We start from the raw sequence: 23,079 nt of genomic DNA on the forward strand, positions 1-23,079 counted from the left end.
GGTTGTGGCTTGATCTCAGGGTCGTGGTGATGGATGGATGCGCGTGGTGGTGGCGGGGATGGTGTCACCCCTGTGACAAGGCAGGGAGGTGATGAGATGGAATAATCCTCGTAAGATCTAGAGAGGGCAGAAGGTTGGAAGCACCTTGATTTGGGCCCGAAGGTTACAGCATGAATTCACGAGGGCGTTACTTCCCTCGGTCAGGATGGGGTGGTGGGGAACCTCTCGGGTAGCGCCGCTTCCCTCCAGCCACCCAAACCAACACCCTCCACGCGGGTGGGGAGCTGGAGGGGGGACGAGCTGTGGGATCGCTTCGCTTAGCCGGGCTCCCTCCCCTCTCCCCGCATCCCTTTCCTCTCCCCGCATCCCGCCCCGCAGAACGGCCTGACCCCGCTGCACGTGGCCGCGCACTACGACAACCAGAAGGTGGCGCTGCTGCTGCTGGACAAGGGCGCCTCGCCGCACGCCACCGCCAAGGTGAGACGGCACCGCATTCCCGACAGGCATTCCCGGCATTCCCGCCCGCCCCACGGGCTGGAGGCCACCCGGGGAGGGCCCGGAGACCCTCGAGGAAGGGGAACGGGACGGTGTGCAGCCGTGTGGGAGGTGGAAGTGCCGCCCCACCGAGGGTTGGGAAAGGGGTGTCTGAGCCAAGGGATGAGCTGTGTGGGGTTGGAGGGGCCCCTGCTGGGTCACAGGATGTTAGGGGTGGGAAGGGACTTGGAAAGACCATCCAGTCCAACCCCCCTGCCAGAGCAGGGTCACCTAGAGCACATCACACAGGAGCCGGGAGGGTGGGAATGTCTCCAGAGAAGGAGACTCCCCAGCCTCTCTGGGCAGCCTGGCCCAGGGCTCTGTCACTCTCACAGCAAAGAAGTTCTTCCTGAGATTCACATGGAACCTCCTCTGCTCCAGTTTGCACCCATTGCCCCTTGTCCTGTCACTGGACATCACTGAACAAAGCCTGGCTCTGGCCTCCTGACACTCACCCTTTACAGATTTACAAACACTGATGAGGTCACCCCTCAGTCTCCTCTTCTCCAAGCCCAACAGACCCAGCTCCCTCAGCCTTTCCTCAGCAGGGAGATGTTCCACTCCATCATCTCTGTGGCTCTGCCCTGCGCTCTTTCAAGCCCTTCCCTGTCCTACAGGAACTGAGGGGCCCAGAACTGGGCACAATATTCCAGATGTGACCTCACCAAGGCAATGGGGTGGAGGGCTCTCTCAGATCTCCATTGAAGAAGAAGACTTGTGTATGTTTATGTAGATACACATCTCTCAGCTTGTTTTTGTGTTGGAGCTTTAGTCATAGCTGCAAGTCTTTACTATCCTGGAATACTTGATGTGTAAAATCCTGACCAGACGCGTGGAGGCTTCATCCCAGGGTTAGGAAGGGTGTCATGACCTCACTGTTAGGCAAAGGCTGATGTTAGAAGGTCCTGCCTGTGTCAGGCTGCTGCTGTGCACGCTGCCAAGAAGTGAGGCTGGCCCCTTCAGGCCTTGTGTGGGACCTGCTGTTCCCATTGCAGCAAAAGCTACAGTCGCAGTGGGATGGTCTGGTAAAGCTGTCTTTAAAAAAAACCAAACAAACACAGACCAGCCAACCAAACACCTCCAGGGACACTGCTGTTCCCCGGAATTTCCCCCCCTCTCCCAGCACATTGTAAAGCCATTATAAGGGGCAGGTTGTCTTACTGCCAGAAAGTGCCATCAGTGTAATTCTGCTCTGGTTAACAAGTTGGTCAGAAAAACGTTCCTCCCTGATGCTGTTTCTGTGACTGACACGTATCAGAATTCCATAGGCAAAAGCACCTCTACCCATCACTCAGCACAGAGGATGTCACTCCTCGCTCAAAAGTGAATGTTACCACGAAGGTTATTTAAAATGCAGGTGTAAAACTTGGGCAATTTGAAGGTATTGGCTGAGCAGCCCTGCCCACCCTGGCGAGGGCTGGTTTTGCTCTGGATTAAGTGGCAAAAATAACAGATGGGCAAAGGAGCACAACAGCAGGGCCATGTGGGGTGTGCCTGGCCTTGGGGATTTAATGAACTCTCCTCTTTAATAGTAAGGGGTAGTATAAAGTAATGCTGTTTTACAGTGTCTGACTTATTAGGTGTACCTGGTTGTTGTGTTAACTTTATTCCTTTTTTGTTTCCTGACTGGTGTTAGAATGGATACACCCCTCTGCATATTGCTGCCAAGAAAAATCAGATGCAGATAGCTACCACTCTGTTGAACTATGGGGCTGAGACCAACATTTTGACCAAGCAGGGAGTCACCCCTCTTCACTTGGCCTCCCAAGAAGGCCACACTGACATGGTGACCTTGCTTTTGGAGAAAGGATCCAATATCCATGGGGCAACAAAGGTAACTCACAAGTGGAGACAACAGTAGCGTGGGTGGGAGTATCCAGTAAAATGCAAAGTACATTGTCAGGAGTTCTCAGCTTCACTTCCTTATATACATATTCGTGAGTCTGCAGAAGTGACAACAAGTGGAGGAAAAGTAAAAGTGAGAAGAGGATGTCTGGAACTGGCAGGTGGATCAACCAGTTAACTTGTATGGTCTAATTAATAGCTGTACTGGGTAATGCACTGGAGGAGCTGACACTGTTTGCTGTGACTGGAGGTAACTGGTATAAAACCTGGCTCTGGCAGAGAGGTTGCTGGAGGAAAGGCAGACCAAGAAAAAATGGTTTGTGAGCATTCAGGAAGGCAGGACTGGAGTAGTTTTGTTGTGCTGTGACTTTCCCATCTCTCAGGTGTTTTACATATGCTCCTGAAGTTATATGTTGGATGCAAAGAAAGAGGAATGTGAAGTTCTGGAGTTTGTGGGTCCATGGGTAGGTTTAACAACATGTATCAGAAACCTGAGAGCTACAGTCTAAAATAGTTCTGTGCTTTCACCAGCAAAGGGGTTTTCCCCATATATTTACCCTTCAGCCTTCTTCACAAATGGAAGAAATTGACTGTGTCTGGCAAATAACAAAACAACATTATTAGTAGAGTGGTGAGTGAGAAAAATCCTGTGGAGGACCTTTCCAATTGTTTAATGATTGTGTATGACAGCTTTTCCATAGAAAACAAGTTTCTCAAAAAAACCCCAACCCATTGCTGTAGATCTTCATAGGTCACCAGATTTATCCAGGCACATATGTCAGTCTTATTTACTTAAGGTTAAAAGCCTGCAGCTTTTGTTCATATGAGTCAAAATAGAAGGCCCAAATCTCTCATTGACTGATGTTAATGTATCATGGTACTTAACCCGTGAGAAATAAGGTGATTCTCATTTCTTTCAGAAATTTGTTCCCTGCCTGATTACAGTGAGCTTTTAGTTAAAAGCTGCATCCATTTCCTTGGCATCTTTGAACAGGATCTATTTCTGGGGTTATTTTCTTCATTCTGGCTCGTGCAGGCAGCTGTCAAGTTTCCCTTTCCTGTCTGAGGAGTGGGAAGCACAGTGAATGTGCTTCCCTAATTTATTAATGGGGCTCCTCAGCTTCCCAAGTGACATTGTTTTATAAAATCTGAGCATGATCATCGACGCCTGAAAGTTTTACTCTGTGGTTAATGGTGGTGTAATTGTGGTTAATGGTGGTGTAATTGCTTTGGAGCTGTTTGTCAGCTGGAACAGGAGAAACTACAACAACTACTCTGTTTGAAAAAAACACACCCCTGCTTAGAAGCTATGGTTGGGATCTCTTCATGTTTTAAATATAAGAAAGTGGGAAAGTTGAATTTCTTTCCTCATGTAAAGTAGTTTTTATTCTTATTTTTATTTGTTCATTTTGTATATTCCAACTCCAGGCTGGACTGACATCCTTGCACCTTGCTGCTCAAGAGGATAAAGTGGCTGTAGCTGAAATACTCACAAAACATGGAGCAAACCAAGATGCACAGACAAAGGTAAATCATGGAGTGGCTGCTGTCTCCAGTGTGCCAAAGGATGCTGCCATTGTGCAAGGAATGTTCCACTGAGCTTGCAGTTTTACTTGTTTGTTCTCTTGTTGTAGCTTGGTTATACACCTTTAATTGTGGCGTGCCACTATGGAAACATCAAAATGGTGAATTTTCTTCTCAAGCAGGGAGCAAATGTCAATGCTAAAACAAAGGTAAAGAATTTTTTGTTGCTAGCTTTTGCTCTTTGTTATGAACTTGGTAACCAAGTACTTACGAATACATACTATAGGTGCCTTTTCACTAGGAAACTATAATTATTGCATGATAGATGTCAGCATATGGTGATTTGTGCCTGTAGTGGAACGTGTTCTCTCTGCTTCACCTCCTTGTGTAGTGCTCACAAAAGAAAAGTCAGATAACTCTTTGGCCATGTGGAAGAAGGAGGTAGAGAATCAATTTCGTTGGTTGGTTGAGGGGTTTTTTGTTTGTTTTTTTTTCTTTTTGCTTGCAAACTAGCAAATATGGGTTTGTTTCTGATGTCATTTACACATGTTTTACACCAGTATAATACCAGCGTGCTGCCAAAGTGCTAAGTAACAATGCAGACTCTTCAAGGGTGATGCCAGGTTCTTTCCAAACTGCTGGGAGAAGAGTGGGAAGAGTCACTGGTGACTGAAGCGTGGGTGGTGTGACTTTGGGAGAGGAAGAAGCTGTGGTGAGGGAATGCAGTTTACTGAACACAGGTTTGTTTTTGTTTGAGGGGAAATCTGGTCACATTGGTACTGACCAGTTTCACTGAAATGGACCTGACTGCCTGGAGCCAAGGTTGGAAGGAAATCCACCAACCTCAGCAGCATGAATTGAAATCAAATCTTCTAGTGCGAATTGGCGGGCACAACAGCTGAATGTCATGCATTTTGTGGCAAGAATTGGATGTCTCCTGAGTTCTGAGAACCACCTGAGGGAGGTTCTGGTGACAGTAACAGTCTGTTGCATCCCACATATGAGATCACCCTTGTCAAAAAAAGAAAGCTAACTCAGGGGCTGCAGGGCTTCAGCTTAGATAAAGCTGGCTTCAGGCAGTAGCTGGCTTCAGGTTGGATGTCTGGGGATCAGCGTGAAGAGGTGCATTGATATTGCTAGTGACATCCTCAGTATTTTTAAGATCCAGTCCAAATTGCAGGCTTGTGGTCTGCTGGTCCCTCTGGCCAGTTCCTCTATCTCCAGCTGCAACCTATGGGATGGATTCATTTCTCCAAGTAGCACTGTTTCTTCAGAGTGGTTGCAGCTCAAAGTGGTAAGAAACAGCAGAGTAAATAAATGGAAGATGCTGGCCCGACCTTTGTGAGATCATCCAAAATCAATGGGCAAAACCCAGGGATTCCAAAAGAGCAGGCAACACTACTAGAAAAACAGCTGATAAGAATTTATAAAGCAGACACTGGCAGGATCCAAATGATAGCTGCCAAGACATTCAGCTGAGGTATTTGGAAGCTAAGTAAAGGGACAGATACACTTATATCTGTAGTATTGGGGCACAATCTGTGGCTAAAGGGAACACTGGTCAGATTCTGATGCCATTTTGCCCAGTATTTCACTTAATTAGAATACATTCATTAAAGTCTGTTTAAAGACTGTTAAAGCAAGTTTGTATGAGAGTATGGTGCAGTCAGTGGTTCTCCAAAATCTCACACCTAGGGACCAATAAAAATACTTGCAGTCTGTCAACTGGTAAAGCAGATGCATTTTAAAGAGCAAGTCCATCCTGGCTGGATTCAGGACAGGCACATTAAAGAACAAGCAACCTCTATTGCTGCCTGGTCTTTAGCTAGAGAAAGCCTGTGTGATGCTTTGTGCCATGTGCAGTGAAAAATAATATGGCTGAATTTTGTTCTTGAAGGACTGCACTTACATTTAAGTAAAAATCACAGATTTACTTCGCACTGCAGCCTGCAGTAAAATCCCCCTTCCATTTCTTGTAGTTTGTGCATGGGTACCATAAATATAAGACCTGTAACACCTCTGAACTATCACTATCTAATTAGTGGTACAAAGCATTACTTGCATCTATTTGTTTGCAAAGGAGATGACTCTCAGAGTGTGTCTTTCAGAGCCTGACCCCCAGGCTTTACATAAGTGTACGGAGAGATCAACTGGGTGTTGACTTCCAGTTTATTCTCTGCTTGCTTTCAAGGCCAATCAGAAATAATGTTGTAAATTAATTGCCTGGCTGCTCTTACACAATACCATCCCAGATCAATTAGCTGAAGTACACTTTGGTTATGTTTCTGTCTTGTGTAACATTACAATGAATCACTGGAGCAGATAAGTATAGCAAATTAAGTGTGTTTATTAATACAGACATCATGTACGTGTTTTTAAGTGTTATTACAGCTTGACTGCAAAGTAAAACTAAAATTCATTTACATTCTATGCCTCTGTGATTCTATGATGCTATTCTATGACATTTGTTATAGGTATTTATTGTTAGCCTTTTTAAAAGCAAATCATCTCAGATCTCATTATATATTTTTTTAATTGGATCAAATATTTTAAAGGCAAATCTTTATACTTTTACATCTTTGCAAGTCTAAGATATGAGAGGAAGAAAAATGTTCTCTGTTAGCCTTTTAAAAAGCAAATAATCTCAGATCTCTTTATATGTTTTTTTAATTGGATCGAATATTTTAAAGGCAAATCTTTATACTTTACATCTTTGCAACTCTAAGATATGAGAGGAAGAAAAATGTTCTCTGCCTCAGTTGAGATTCTGTGTTCTTAGCATGCCAATCTAACTTTACTGTTCCTAATTTTTCCTCCCTCTGGTTTAGGAAATGAGGAATTATCTGACTTTTCAGAGATTGCTTATATTGTGAGAAAAAAGGTGATTTGTCAACAAAAGTATCATCTTCCATTATCTTTTCATTAATCTGTGAAGGAGGACTATTACTGCAGATTTATTATCTTTGGGTCAACTGATGGCATAATGGCTTTTTAAAATGTCTCAAGAGGAGGCAAAGCGAAGTGTCTAATCTGATTACTGGTGGTTGTTTTTCTTTGTTTGCTTCTCTTGTAACTACCGTGGACAACAGAATGGGTACACTCCTCTTCACCAAGCTGCTCAGCAAGGCCACACTCACATCATTAATGTTCTTCTCCAACACGGCGCCAAGCCCAACGCCATCACCACTGTAAGTCTATCAAGCGCCAGCAGGAGCTTGTCTCCCTGGACAGGTCCTCTTTATATTTTTCTCCTCTTTATCTTCTGAAGATAGTTCAGATCTGACCTAACTCATTGTGCTAAATGTGGGGAGGGGGAAATTATTTCTGAGCTGCAGGGCCAGGCTGGCCACAGCTGTGCTTGTTCAGTTGCCCTCTGCCTCAACACTTTGTTTATAAATTGTTATCTCATTAAAGATTTTTTTCCAGAAGAGTTAAGGGGAAATCAAAACCTGGGCTTTTGTGAAGATTCAGACCCAAATTTCTGTCCCTCTATCCACTGGATGTGTTTCAAGTTCTTACTGTGTTCACTGATGTTAATGCCTCCTCAAGGACCGTCAGTAACCTCTGGCACAGCTCCTTCTCTGCAGTCAGCCAGGAATACAACTGTCCTATTTCATGTTGATGTTGTTATTAGTCACCCCTAATTGGGTAATATTTAAAATGCAGTGAGAGTGGCCAGAACTCATGTCATTCCCCAGAGCAGATCAGGTTTCTGTGCACATATAGTGTGCATGCTTAAATCGGCACTGGCGCCCCGTTTGCTCCTGGAACGATCGCATTGAATAATCATCTGGGAAGTTATCCAAAGTTTAGGCAGCAGATCATCCAGCAAGAGACCATTGCAGTCAGCTTCTGGGGCTGTAGGTACTGCTATTAGGCATATTCAACTGAAGGTTTCTTTCACTCCTTGGGTTGGGGCTGTCACGGCCAAACCTAACCCAAATCCAAGCAGGGTCTACAGAGTGTGTCTTTATTGCACAGCTTACATGCTTTCTCAGGTACTAGCGCTGTTCTTGTCTGCACATAGCAACATCTACCTGGAGATAAAGGAGAAATCCAACCTGAGACATCTGCCAGGTTATGTGGGAGTGGGATATGAGCATTTGATGTGCAAGTGATAGTGACAGTGAAATAATTTGTACAGTGGAGATGGTGATCTGTCCATTTCGTTCTGCTAATCCACGAACACTGTGTTGCTTCAGGGTTGCTGAGCTAGACTGATACAGAACAACTTAAATTACAGATAACTAAAGCCAATACCCAAGCAGACAGAAGCCTTCGGGCTGATATCCTGCCCACGGTGCAGTGATGTCACAGGATAAGTCATTTCAGAGCAAAGGGAGGTGCATGTTGTCCTTTGCTTCAGTGCAAAATAACATAAACCAATTCTGGTTAGAGCTCTTTATAAAGAATGATGGAATATGTCATTTCCTCCCCTCCCCAAGTTGAGTGACACAGGCACCGTGGACTGCCAGTGTTCCAGGTGACGAAATGGAGATAAACAGGCCTGAACACTTACTAAATTATAATTTTTGCTGTCCATTTGATGAATGGCATATCTATGTATGATGGGCATTTAAACCGCAAATAAATTTGTTTAAATGCAAATTAATTCCCCACTCCTGATGCTTATATAGGTGGGTTTGGGTTTTGTTAAATCTTTTGTATACTTTTATTGGACATGTATTTTTCTAGTAAGGAGGAATAGAAATGTACGTAGGCAATACAGCTCTAATTTTGCATCCCTCGCGAAGCGGGAATTGCAGCTGATAAAGATGTAACAGCTTCAACTGGAAGCGAAGCTGTAACATACTTTTTTTAGAAGGGTATTTCTGATGTGGAGCCGTGTGTGCAAATTAAAGCATGAACTTCAGCAGACAAGACACGTTCTGTGTAGTTGAAATCTGAGCCCTGAAGGGTTAAGCAATACAGCACTTTTTAATTTGGAAGAGCAGGCAGATGTAAGTGTGTTGTGTTGCCGTGGTAACCAGGGCTATAGTCTTCAAGAAGTTACAAAGACGGAGTCAGATGTGACGGTTAAAAAAAAGTGATTTTTCCTGGGCTGCGCCTTGTTTTGGATGGAAATGCTGGCTCACGCCGTGTTGAGAGTGATCTCATTGGTTCACATCGCAGTCCTCCCTCTCACTGCACTCCCCTTCCCTCTCCTCTCTCCAGAATGGTAACACTGCCTTAGCCATCGCCAGGCGCCTGGGGTACATCTCGGTGGTGGATACGCTGAAGGTTGTCACGGAGGAGATCACGACCACCACAACTGTGAGTTGCGGGCGCGTTCGGCCGCCTCTCTTCTTTGTGCAGAGCGTTGTCTTTCTCTTCTCCCCTCAGACTCTCGGTGTCTCTCCTTCCTCGGTTGGTTTGCTGGTTTTAGCCCCCCCCTTCCTGTTGGGATTTTTGCAGAAGTGCTGCGGTGCTCGCAGCAAATCCTTTCGGCGTGGGGGAGCCTGTGCAGCGCAACAGGCTGCACTGAGCCGGGTGACAAAGTCTCTGTGCATACAAATGAGAAGCAACTACTCAAAGCAGAGTAAAACTTTGGTTTTTTTTCTAGATAAGGGTCTGAGCTGCAAGCCCAAACTTTCCCTAGGTTTGTGTGTTGTTGTTTAGATCCTGTCCTGTTGATCTTTGCACCTCCCCTTCCCAACCTGTCCTTACGCTTCCACACTTTTGACACCTCCTGAGGCTCAACCCTTGCAGCACCATTGGACTGTATGGGCTTAATGCCAGCTGAAGGATGATCACTAGGTGGCCCTGAATCACATCAATCAACTTTTTACCCAAGTCACTTTTGATCCAAGTAGATCCTCGTTTTCCATAATATGAAATCACCTTTCCTTATGTGCTCAGCCCTCTCACTTCTCCTCACTCCCGGTAGCCCACGTTTTGACTTCAGGGTTTGTGAGCAGCAGTGTGTGCTGAACAGCAGCAAGATGGTACTGTTGCTTTGAGCCAGGAAAAACTGATACATCCTGACACTCTGGGAGGGGAACATTTTGCCTTCTTGGACTCTTTACCTCCCATCAAGTGTTTTAGCAGGTAGGAAGGGAAAACATTAGAAATAGCACATCATTTAGGAAATGAATTTTAATTTAAACTTCTGTGACTACATTTTATTTGAAACACTGTTGCAAGGTCGTGGGGGTTTTTTTTTGCCCTTTTTTAAAAATAAAGATAGTCTAGAAAACCTATCTGATATAATTTGGGAGCTCAGAGCTGTAAAACTCCACAGATTACTTAAAAAATGCCACTAATCAATCAGGGCAAAGGGTTAGGGGAAGGGGAGAAAGCCAAAGTCTCTTGTAAAGAAGTGGGAAAATGATATTGATTTTGGTGCATCCTGACAGCAAGTCCCAGTGATATTAACCAAGAAAGACAGAAGTAATGTGGCATAATGTTACAAATAGAGTTGAGCCATAATTTATTAATGACCTGCAAAGATCAGACTGACTCAGGTTTGGACAAGGAATTTCACTGTGGTTCCAGAAGTCTCTTACTGAAGACTGTACGTTTTTGTTGTTATTTGGTGTTCTTTATTACTCATATGGCACATCACACATATGAAATACACATACATAAGCATCTATGGATAGATAATTGATCAAATGGAGAATGGTTTCTAATAATTTAGAAAAATAAAATGTAGGTAACATTTTTCAAGAAACTTGACCTCTTTTCAAAAGCATATTTTTTAGCCTCAAATGACACCTTTGCTCTTCTCTGTGCTGTGTCCTGACACACCTTTTCCATTTTATGCCTCATTTAAGTTGTAAACCCCTTTCTTTTGTACCTTGTCTTACACTGTGGAGCCTCATACCCTGTCATATCTAAGTATCAGATACTTGGTAATAATAGGGATTACACTGTGAAAAGACACTTGTGAGTTATTTACTTGGATAAATGTTTCTTTAAACTTTGAGGGTAATGGGTTTTTCTACCAGATCCCAGATGCTTGGGGTTTAGGACTGAGTCCAGTACTGAACTTTACTTGCATCATCAACTCTTAATCCTTTCATTTAAGAGAAATCTGAAATCTTGAGCTGTGTCTGTGTACAAAGCACTGCCTTTGAAAGCCAAGTGGGAGCCCTCAATAAACTCAGTAGGTTCTTCAGTGATGACTTTGGCCGAATCTTGTACCTTAGGGATGTATAGAATATAGACCTCTGGTGTTGCTGTTCATGGCAGAGAATGTTGATTGAACATAATTCAGAACAAGTCCTAAAAAAGGGGGATAAATAACAGGCACTCAAAGGCACTCCCTGCAATAAACTTCTCCAGATGGTGAGGTTGGTGTTGCCAAATCAGAACACAGCATTTAGGTCAGAAAAAAAAGGTGCTGTCACCATAGCTACTTCATTCTCTAAGGTTGTAGCTGAGTGATGCATGGAGGACTTTGGAGAGGCTGATGCTTTATTGCTATGCAAGTCACTGGCATTTGAGATGAGGAAAAGATCTCCAGTGCCAAAGCCTTTGGTCTAACTAGGAACAAATTTTCCTCTTCCTTGCACTGGTGTTGTTATTAGTGGAGCCACATTAATAAAAAGCAATAGAGTGTAGTTTTACATAGAGCAGTTCTCAAGGCCCTTCATGGGGCTAGATATGGATTTTAAATTTTGAGAGTATTTGATATTTTGAATGTGCCTATTGATTAAAAAAAAATGCTAGTATTATATTAAAAGCTCATTAAAAAATGTTAATGCTCAAGTTCTGTAGGGAATTGATGTAGAATTAGTGATTCTTGATGAGTTCAGTGTTTCAGAAATAGCATTCCAGACTTTTTGTTCTTTTGAAAAGTGCACACATGTACAGACACACACACTGTCTTGATTCTGCCTTCCAAACTTTGTTTTGATTGTTCAATTATTAAATCATTAAATAATTATTTAATTAAATCATTATTCTCTGACTGAAGGAAATATCAGGAAGTATATAAAGTATTGTTAATTCTCTGTAAATAAATAGTAATGTCTGAGACCCTTAGTCAGGGACCAGATTGTTGTTATATAGGGGCCTGTAAAAAGCTAATGTATTATTAAATTGATATCATACTAGATAAACCTTACTTACTAGGGTTGGCAGGTCTGAGTTCTTAGAAAGACAGTACACACTGTACCTCGGTACCTGTAGCTTGTGGACTAGAGCATTGCAGCATCCTTCAACTTCTGTGGTTTTCTGATCAAATGGATTTTTTACAAAAGCTAAGATTGGGAGCCAAGTTTTCTGAAGTAAAGCTTGGTCATATGGAAAATGTAAAAAACTAGCACTTGTGACTCCTAGGCAGACCCCTTTCTTTGCCCTTCCTTCAGAATTTGGTTGTCTTCTCCTGCCTTTGTTTTTTTCCTAACTTCTCAGTTATGTGGGGAAACATCTGAACTGGCAGTAGAGAGTTTGCAGTACACTTTGTGTAGGTACAATTGCAGTGACAATTACAATGATGATGCCAGTAAATTGGTACTCACAGTGCTTTCCACTTTACTTGAAAAATACACAGCCTCTCCACCTGGGTTTGTTGCTTTAGCCCAGTGTCAGTGATTTTTTATTTTTTTTTTAAAAAGCATTATGATCTATTTGTTAACTTAATGCTGTATTTTTGAAGAGACACGGTAAGAGTGAGTCATGGGTAAGAGTGAGTTTAGGGATTGCCATTTCAAGCAAAGGGCCTTGTACTTTCCCTGTACCTCAGGAGGGTGAACTGCTGTCACAGTGAAATATATTTCAGAAAAGTAAAGCAGACTTTCAAAACAACCTTCCAAAGTAATGACAGTGTTGTTAACTTGGTTACTTATAAAAGTGCAGTACCTTATACTAATGAAGAATGCTATGTTTGTCAGTTTGTTAGAAAGAGAGACATATCAAACAGAATCGGGAGATACTCAGTAAGTTTCATGCAGCAAAACCTGCCGTTGGCTTCACTGCTTGGTACCAGTGTGCAGTTTCTCAAAAGCATATGTAACAAGGGACTTGGGATTTGACTGACATTAATCATCCCTCAGATTGGATGGTCTTTCACAACTCCTGCATGTAATGTGAATTTATGCTTGATCGATACGATCCGCAGCAGGGAGTGAAGTGGAACCTCAGTGGGAGCTTCTCCTCTCCATGCCAAAGGGGCACATCTGCTCCTACATACCATAAAGCATGATGTGTTGACTCCTCCTCTCCACAGCTCCCCGGTTCAGCCTACTGGCTGCAGATCTGGGTGGAGCCAGGGAAATGCTGCTTGTTTTTCTGTTGTGACTAATGCTGCCCTGACCACTGCTCTTTTTTAAGTGCTTGGCATTTTGCCTCCTGTATCGCAACACGTCGAGGAGTTTCCTGCAGGCAACTTTTTCAGACCTTGCACTTCCTACAGTTTCTCGCATTATGTTCTTCATCTCTTTCTCCAGTGTGTCTCTTTGTGCTAAAAGCACGTACCCACTCTTAATACAGCACCCCTGAGCATCTTCTGTTTCCTCCTGGAAGTCATTTATGAAGATAAAATCATAATAAAAACATCCAGTGTTTTCCTGCTCTGTGTGCTTACACTTGGTGGTGTCCTCCCAATAGTCCTCAATCCACACTTCCCTTGTATCACAGTATTTTAAGCTTTCAGATGCACAAAATGTATCTGAATATTCAAATAACCCTTTTTACCCTGGTGTATATGTGCTCTGGGGGAATAGACATGATTTATGAAAGGATATCATTGATATGCAGTGTAGTAATTTATTTATTTTTTAGGGGGAGGGGAAGAAGTATTTCAAGTGATCTGCATGAATCCTTCACATCTTTTCTTGTTTAAAAATTTCACATAATTCATAATTTCATTTCCAAATGCTTTAAGATGTAATAATTTCCATATGCCACATACAGCTTTCTGAAGCTCTTCTGTAGACATTACCTAATTCATTTTAAAGTCATCTTGGAAACGTTGAGCTGAATTGTTCTACATGCACCATTTATAAATAAATTTGCTGAGAGCTTTTCATTTCTTCTCTTTTCTTCCTCTGACCAGCTCATTATCTTTACTTTTTGATACTTTTCTGCCAGAATAAATGTTACCTTATGCAGCACTGGAGCTTCTGGAGTAAAGATAAAAAATAAAGTTAGGGGAAAGAGAAACGTGTTATAAAATGTCTCAGCAGATCCCACTGCTGTTGAAAATATCCTGTTGTAAACTTGGCTGCTTCTTTTGGTGTTTAATTTAAGGGTTGATGGTTCTGTCTTTGCAGACTGTAACAGAGAAGCACAAGCTAAATGTACCTGAGACAATGACTGAGGTCCTGGATGTTTCAGATGAAGAAGGTAAGCAATTTTGCCAAATTCCTAATTCATATCACTGTAATATAGGCTCAAGATAACTGCTTAAATACTCTGACATCTTCATTTTGCAATGTTCAAGTCCTGGCCTTGTTCTGATGATGTAGTCATTGTGGCATTTGAATAAAGATGCCAAAAGTTAACCCAAACCAAAATCCTGGACCCCTGCATCTTTGTTGGAAAAAGCTTATCTGAACCAAATCAACAAATGAGAGCATTTCCTGTCTCAGGTTTTAAAATGTTAAGTGTAGAGCTGTCTCAAAGCTGGGTTTGACCCTCCCATAAAGAGGAATTTGAGCAGTGGATTTCCTGGAGCAGTGCCACCTATTTCAGATACATATATCTAGGAATCCTGCCTAATTGGAACCATTCGTGTAAGAAGATACATAAGGTGAAGGTGAGGAGACTGTTCCCTTGAGGGAGCTTTTGGCACACACCAGACACAGATCCATGCAGCATGACATAAAGTTACAACATGCTAATAAGTTTGACACTTTGGTTTCAGAGTCTATTGTATGTGCAGACAGGAGGCATATGTTGTACTGCTTAGCTAAGTCCCAAGAAAATTTCTGGGAACTTCTGGAAAGACTTGATAAATTACCATCGTTTTATAAAGCACAGAATTGGGGATATAACTTGAAAACTTCCTTTTCTAAAAGTTCACAAATGACTTATTACAAATTCTATTCACAATGGCATCTGATAAATATACACACATTTGCAAGAATTTTCTAATTCTTTTGGCAGTGGTATTTAATAGTACAGTATCTTGCATATGCCATTTTATGGCTATTATTATTTCATACAAATAATTTGTAGAGCGAGTGATTTCAAAAAGTCCTAGTGTTTTAGGAACACAGGTTACAGGGATATGTTTTTTTTAATTTTATTTTACAAAGAACACAAAAGCACTTGAGGTTCTAAATAGTACTGGGTATTAATGGCATTTGTGTTCCTAAACTGCTTGTATTACTTTTTGAAATAGAGTTATGCTGATAAATGAGATAAATGCTGATAAATATTTTCTCTTGAGAAAATATTACGTTTAGGCTTCAGATACTTATTTTAAATGTTTGCAAAGCTGTAAGTGAAAGCACACAAGTGTGATTCAAAATAAATTATTTTCTGCTGCATCATGCTCAGTGAAATGATTTCTCTCAGGCATGCTTTTCTACCTTTTCTCTCTTTGAAAAACTTCCAATTACTGGTGTAATTATTGTGATAAATGGCCTTTAAATTGCCTATAGCCTTATGTTCCCTTTGTTACATTTTCTCCCAGTCTCTTGAGCTACCATTGGAACATCTTTATCCACAAAGCCTAGCATGTCTTTCTGCTTCTACAGGATTAATAGAGGGTATTCCTTTTTCTCAGACCAATTTATATGTTGCACAGCCTTTAAGCACTCTGATGATGAACCCTTCAGTGATGGTGAAGTGTGTAATGGCACAGGTGCTGTTAGCAGGAGTTCATGGAGTAAGACAAGCTTTCTCTTTTTGTTTAACTGGGATTGTTTGTTTTATTTTTTTGTGTTGAAGCAACATGAATTTACTTACCTGGCTGCCTAACACTGTTCCTTTTCATTACTTTTGAAGTGTGACTGAGCATGTGTTTCCTGAAAGGTGGGAGGAAGAAGGGAAGCCAGAAACCCCAAGATTTATTTCCTGTATCTTGGAATATGTTAGCAGAACTTATATCCAGCATGAATAAAGTTCTCTGGTGCTTTGAATTAACATTCTCTGCTTTCTGTTACCATTTGACACCCTTGTTTGTTGATGACTAGAGATATGACATGGGTACTCTGAGACATCATTGCTCTGGGCTCAGACTGATAGTGCCCCTGTGGTCCTGCTGTGTGTTGCTGGGCAGGTGGGTCACAGTTTAAGCACTTCATGTCCTTGTCCTTCTACAATCTGTTTCTACAGGCAAAACATTCAGGAAGTTGCAAGAATTCCTAACATGGATGGTACGTGTCACAGGAACTTAAAATAGCTGTGGCCAGAAAGACTGCAAAACTTTTTAAATAAAGAGGGTGAACCTTTTAGTGATGGTGTAGTCTTTGTAAGAGGCTACCACTGAGGTTTCTGTAGAGCTGTGTTCCTAGATGCTTGGAAGCAACACAATACATTCTGAGATAAATAAGGTGACACGTAAACCTGCTGCTGTAATGATGTAATTCTAAAGTTGAACACAAGAAGAGTACTTGAGCAAATAAGTGTTTCAGGTCCCATTGTGGAGGTTGTTTTGCATTTTGCCTGGGAAGCAGTTATATTGCATAGTTGCCTGCTGTTACATTAATAACATAGTGTTCATATTCCTGAAACAAATTCAAGTGCAACATCAATTCTTAGCAGTATAAAACAAAGGGCCATATAACCTATCAAATAGCTCAGCTTGGTATGTCAAGTCCTGCTCTGTTTAGCCTATTTTAAAATATTTAATTCTAATTCTTCTTTTATTTTCATACAGCACTTTTATGTTTAGCAATTGTATGATTATTCAGAGTTCTTCATCTTAGAAAAATAATCTTTCCTTTGAATAGAACCAGATTGTAGTTTTATTTAAAATTGCTTCTTTTTTTTTTTAAAATTATATTACTGTATTTTAGATTATAAGTATCAGAGTTAAGTATAGAAGCAGGTGTACATTGTCAGGGCTAGAAAAGCACCCATGCCAGTAACAGCCTAAATGAAGTTGCATTGATAAGCTTTTGTGCAATGATCAAGGAAGAAGTGGAAAAAAAAGAAACTTCATAGGCTAGCAGAAGTGAGATTATAGGAAAATCCTAATTAATGTGCTGTAAGCCTATTATCTATCACCTATTCTGTGTTTCCTGCCCAAAGATATATCAGCACAAGTTGATTAAGCAGTTGATTCACACCCCACAGAAACACACACATGCAAATGTGTTTTACTGCTCCTTTCTCTCTTTGCACCACAGTCTACCATGAAGACTGTTTAAGGCCAGTCATCCCTTTGCTCAGCACTGTGCTCAGTGCAGATAGAATGCAGAAGGTGGTGACCTGATCTTGAAAAAAGATGAGGAAGTGCTGCTCCTTAACAATGGGGATTACACTACAGGTTCCCACCAGTCTAGCTGTTAAGTGATGTGGTTTCTGAAATATTTATCCATGCCAGCAGAAAATGCATAGTGTGGAGAGAGTTGTGCTAAAAAAATCTGTGCATTTGTATGATTGCACCTGGCTTAGCTGTTTGTATTTATACCAAGTGGAGCTCCTTTGAAGCTGTGGCCACAGAAGAAACAATTTGTTCCTGAGGATCCTTGCAGCAGTAAAGGGCAATTTTTTAAAAGCATCTTGTGAAATGTAGTTTAGTGACATCTACAGAATTAGTGAAGTGCAAGCAGATGTTTCTGATAGGGTTAAATCAAGGTGGACATAGGAAAATCTAAAGGAGGCAGAAATGGTTTTGGGGTTTTTTTTGTGGTTTTTTTGTGTTTTTTTGTGTGTGTTTTGGGGTTTTTTTGTTTGTTTGTTTTGTTTAATTCTCCTGTATTTTAATATTGTATTGAGGAGCATGTTGCTTCTCCTCTGTGCTCAGTCCAGGTGTTATTTTTGTGGCAAAAGAGCTGTACAAACTGCCAATGGTTTGTCTTTGTGACTCCCATCTAAGACAATGCAGTAAGTGTAGCACTGTCTATAGGGGATACAAAACCAACCAGTAAAATGGGCTGTCAAAGAGCTCTCATTTGTGTCTGTTTGGGCCTCCTCATCTCCTGCTCTGTTCTCAGTCCACTTACTTTTCAGTAGCTCTGGTTTCACTGCCTCTTTGAGACTAAGTTCTGGCTGCTGCAAGAAGTTGTCACAGCTGTAGCCACACTCTCCCACATCCTCCAGTAGGTCAGCACCAACATTTCTCCATGGGGTGAACCAACCCAGAGAACTGATCTGTCTGGAAACTAAACAAGTTATTTTTTGGCCAGACTACTTTTGTGGGCAGAAGGGAATAGAAAGGCTGATGTAGAAAGTGAGACCCCGTTGTCAGAAGCAGCTACTGAGCTACCAAAAAGGTCATTTCACACTTCACACTAATGTTGGACAAACATTCTTGTGCAAATAATCAATAGAGTCTCAAAAATCAGTTAGAATCACAATATCCAAAGAACAGTGTCTCTTTCATGAGGAGTGCTGCTCTAAAAGTCACTAAAGAGTCAACCCTATGCCTGCCTGAGACACAAGGGGATGTTTTTGGTTTAAATTTGTGTTTCTTAAAAAAAAAAAAAATTACAAACAATGAAGTCATCTCAAAAAGAAAGGGATTAGGACATTGAATTTCCTGAAGTGTTTCTAAAAATGGGAACACTTTGATCACGAGTCCTTAAATAGTTTATAAAATAAAATATACATGAATGCCTGCATACAATAATGACCCAGTGTCAGATTGGTGCTTTTTAACTCTCACAGAGTTGCTGATTTTTCTCCTTCTTAGTTTTAAAGCTTACTCAGAATTGTGATACTACATCATTCAAATGTACTCACAGAAATATTATGTGTAATATTATGTGTACTGTCCTTGCATCAGTGACATGGTGGCATATCTGTGAGCTACTGCATTGCTTAAGGACATCAAAAATGTGATCTTAGATTCCAGAAGGCAGTTCACAGCTAATCCATACCTGATTACATCAGATTTATGAGTAAAAGAGAAAAAAAATATGGTTTTTTTGTTATTGAAAAATGTTCTCAGTGCTGAGAATTATTTCCAGTGTACAGCAACTTTCAAAAAAGACAACTTTCAAACTGCTTAGTAAGTCTAGTTCAGACATATGCTCACAATGGGTTGAGAAGTCACTGCTTTACAGACAGATGATCCAGTAGAGTTCAGCAATTTATTACTAGCACTGTTGATGGCTCTGTGGAAGTCATTCCCATTATCTTTGTCTTTCAGTTGCAAAATGGGATCATGATGAGCTGTTTTGCCTGGCATGTTGTGAGCTGAGAAGAAAATGCCACATGTACCTGTTTACCAACCTTTGTCACTACTTGCCTGGAACTAACTGGCCATGTAGTTATTGTTATGAATGTTGTTATTTTGAAATGATAATATACTCTTGTCAAAGTGTATCAGTCCATATTTGTGGTAACTGCACCTTCTGCTTTGATAAGCATATGGAATTCCTTAGTAGTATCTATAAGAGCAGGAAACAGTGCTAAAATATGGCAGTGAATTTCCTGAGTGCCTCCACACATGGCCTTAGAGTACACTAAAACTGCAGCATTTAAGTGAGAAACCAGCAGTTAAGTCTGGGCAGAATTCATGGCTGTTGTACATGCACATAATTCCACTGAAGTATTGACTTAACTAGTCAGAAGAATTAAGGAATTACTTTTCTTAATTAAAACTGGAAGTTGAAGATGCAGCCAGTGGCTGTTTTTTGTTAGACTTAAGGAAGCTGCTGTTGCTGCACATTAAAACACTGTGAATTCAGAATAACACCACTGAATTCATTCACACTCTAAATTAAGCACCTTACAACCAGTAGTATAAGATGTACCTACAATAGCTTGTTCACTGAAGTAAATCATATTCAGCTTCTTTAAAAGGGGAAATGTATTTTTAACTAGTCTTATCCATCTGACCTAAATCTGTCTTTTGAGCTACTGGATATTATTCCCACTCATGATTGATAATAATTGGTTGCTATTACATTAACATTCATTAGCTTCAGAGGTTATGGCTGCTGACAGTACTTAGAGGCATCTTGTAGTCAAAGTGAGCTCTTCCAGTCAGAGGAGCATTACCCATTCCATGGGCATCAAATGTCTTGGGCTATTGTTCCCTGGAACAATAAGGCTCTGAAAGATAACTTGTGTGTCAGTACATAACATTCTACAAATATTTTTTAAAGTGCTACAAAAAAGGAGGTTGTTTGCCATGTGAATTTCACTGTATCCTTGGGAAGAAGGAAAAGACATTTTTTTCCCTTCTTTTCATTTCAATGCATGTAGAGTCATGGTCAGCAGGTTTGCTGGGAGTCATAGCTAGACCAGGCTTTCCTTCCTCCATGCCCAATGTGTTCCATAGTGTGAGAAAATTTACCTGGTTTAGGGTGAATTGTCCACTTCCATGAGAAGAGAGCAGAGTTCTGATGGAACAAAAAGCTAAATCATTCTCCATCACTTTTCCCAGCATGTTCTGTTAGTGTCATTTCCTGCCCAGAATTCATTGTAGGATCTGCTTTATTGCCCCTCTTGAAACTCCCCAGAGAACCCAGTCAAGTCCCAGCTTGACTGTATGTGGCACATTAGCCCCACCACCCCTCAGGTTTTGCAGCATGCCAGGTGGTATTGATGAGCTTCCAAGGCTTCTGAGCTTAGGGAGGCAGGGTTAGTTTGTTCTCATCCAGTTCTAGGATTAGAAGATACAAAATAACTAGATCCAATGTACCTTTACCTAGATCTAGGTTATCTAGATCCAGCTTAATTTTATAAATACCATAGCATCCTCCTGTGAAATAATGGAATTCATTTTGCAGCAGGTTAAGTTACAAAAAACCAAAATCAAGACATCTTCCCCTCCCTGCAGATCCTGCAGGGTGGGCACACAGAGTTTTATTCTTTTCGTTTGCTTCACCTTCTTTCTGATGGAGCTGCACTGAGCCACCAGTAGCTTATCTGATGATTCATGTTGAGTCATGCATCAACATGTGAAACTCTCCATGAAAACACATGTGAAACCCTGCTTCCCTGACTGGCTGAAAGCAAAGAAATTTAAAGCATTAGGCAAGCAGTAATTCAGGGAAACATGTAGTGTGTGCCAGCCATTAAATAGAGGACTAGTTTTAGGGAAGTGAAGGTGTCCAAGGAAAGTGCCAGAGAAACTCTGCATTATACATTCCTTTAAAGATACTTCAGGACTTACGTATTCCATAAAAACCTGTGCTTGCCATAGCTGTCCCTTCTCCATCTGTTATTTTTAAGGAGCGGCACTTATGTGGGGAGCTGTAGACTTGTCTGCATGCTGCAGAGAAAACAATAATTCTGTATCTGGCTTTAAAAATATCTATTAAAAGCAATTTCTGGCAGCTCCTTATCACAGCCCTCTTGTTTTTTGTGTTTGTTTTGGTTTGGTTTTTTCTTTCCCCTCCCCCAAACTTTTGCATTTTGTTTGGTGAGAAACAATTTAGAACAATTCTTGTACAGCAATTGGTTTTTGCAATTCACTGAAATAGCAGGAGAGCTATAGGAATGGTAGAAACTGCCTATGATGAGGTTTCCTAAAGGAGTTTGCTCCCTAGATGCATATCTAAAATGGTGTGGTGAAAGTTTAAAAAGTGCTTATTTAGTCAAACGTTTGCACAGCTCCCTGATACCACAGGATAATTTCTGGACATGTGAAACCCTGCTTCCCTGACTGGCTGAAAGCAAAGAAATTTAAAGCATTAGGCAAGCAGTAATTCAGGGAAACATGTAGTGTGTGCCAGCCATTAAATAGAGGACTAGTTTTAGGGAAGTGAAGGTGTCCAAGGAAAGTGCCAGAGAAACTCTGCATTATACATTCCTTTAAAGATACTTCAGGACTTACATATTCCATAAAAACCTGTGCTTGCCATAGCTGTCCCTTCTCCATCTGTTATTTTTAAGGAGCGGCACTTATGTGGGGAGCTGTAGACTTGTCTGCATGCTGCAGAGAAAACAATAATTCTGTATCTGGCTTTAAAAATATCTATTAAAAGCAATTTCTGGCAGCTCCTTATCACAGCCCTCTTGTTTTTTGTGTTTGTTTTGGTTTGGTTTTTTCTTTCCCTTCCCCCAAACTTTTGCATTTTGTTTGGTGAGAAACAATTTAGAACAATTCTTGTACAGCAATTGGTTTTTGCAATTCACTGAAATAGCAGGAGAGCTATAGGAATGGTAGAAACTGCCTATGATTGAGGTTTCCAAAGGAGTTTGCTCCCTAGATGCATATCTAAAATGGTGTGGTGAAAGTTTAAAAAGTGCTTATTTAGTCAAACGTTTGCACAGCTCCCTGATACCACAGGATAATTTCTGGAAAAAAAGCTAATCTGTTTTATAAATGTTAATGAAACACTACCCCTGTGAACCAGTGCTGATGGCCTAAGCTGGGGATTACATGTGGCTGGATGCCTCAAAGCTACTGTCTTGTGAGAAAAAAAGCTAATTGTTTTATAAATGTTAATGGAATACTATCCCTGTGAACCAGTGATGATGGCCTAAACTGGGGATTACATATGGCTGGATGCCTCAAAGCTACTGTCTTGTGAATGTTACTTTGCATTTAAAACATGTTTTTGATCTCAAAGTGGTTCATGATTGTTGCTTGATTTAGTCAGCTATATAGGTAGGATATATATTCTTTGGTAGAATTGAAGAAAACTATAAAGTACAGCAACGTGTGTGTGGGTCTTGATGGTCTGGCAAAATCCTGTGTGTTGAGCTGAATTCAGAAATGCACATCCAGGAATGCAGATTTGGACAAGTTTTTAGAGAGATTTGAGAGGTGGTCAGTAGCAGTGATGAGGCCAAGGCTGAACAAGAATGCTTGAATTGGGGCACAGTGCAAGGTTTCCCCTTGCCAAATAAACCTCTGACAATCTGTTGATATCACTGAAGGAAGGAAGGTGCTCTTTCAAGTAAATAGAAGATGCAGCACTAGAATTAGATAGTGGGTAACTCATAAAAATCCACCTGTAAGTTCACAGAGGGCCACTGCAAATCATGGAGCATCAATGTCAGGGGCTGTATTTGTCACAGCTTAGTAAGTAGTGGAAATGTTACTGTCCTTAATTTGCATGAAATAAGATGTTGCTACACAATCATTTAGACTTAAATGCATATTTTTGTTTTCCCTTCCTATGCTACAAGACACTGCTTTTTTTGGGAGCCCAT

At 41.2% G+C, this 23,079-nt stretch overlaps 1 protein-coding gene across 1 annotated transcript in view; it reads left to right on the forward strand.

The window, feature by feature from the left end:
- The window catches only part of ANK2 (ankyrin 2, neuronal), a 154,479-nt gene that overhangs the window by 69,333 nt on the left and 62,067 nt on the right, over nt 1-23,079 (forward strand). Inside the window, exons 18-24 of the mRNA XM_010002856.1 lie at nt 379-477; nt 2,171-2,368; nt 3,808-3,906; nt 4,014-4,112; nt 6,993-7,091; nt 9,079-9,177; nt 14,124-14,196. Coding sequence (XP_010001158.1) covers nt 379-477; nt 2,171-2,368; nt 3,808-3,906; nt 4,014-4,112; nt 6,993-7,091; nt 9,079-9,177; nt 14,124-14,196 — 766 coding nt within the window. The remainder of the gene's footprint in view (nt 1-378; nt 478-2,170; nt 2,369-3,807; nt 3,907-4,013; nt 4,113-6,992; nt 7,092-9,078; nt 9,178-14,123; nt 14,197-23,079) is intronic.

This window comes from Chaetura pelagica, unplaced genomic scaffold (genome assembly GCF_000747805.2).
Source record: "Chaetura pelagica isolate M959 unplaced genomic scaffold, ChaPel_1.0 scaffold1098, whole genome shotgun sequence".
In the NCBI taxonomy this organism is placed as follows: Eukaryota; Metazoa; Chordata; class Aves; order Apodiformes; family Apodidae; genus Chaetura; species Chaetura pelagica.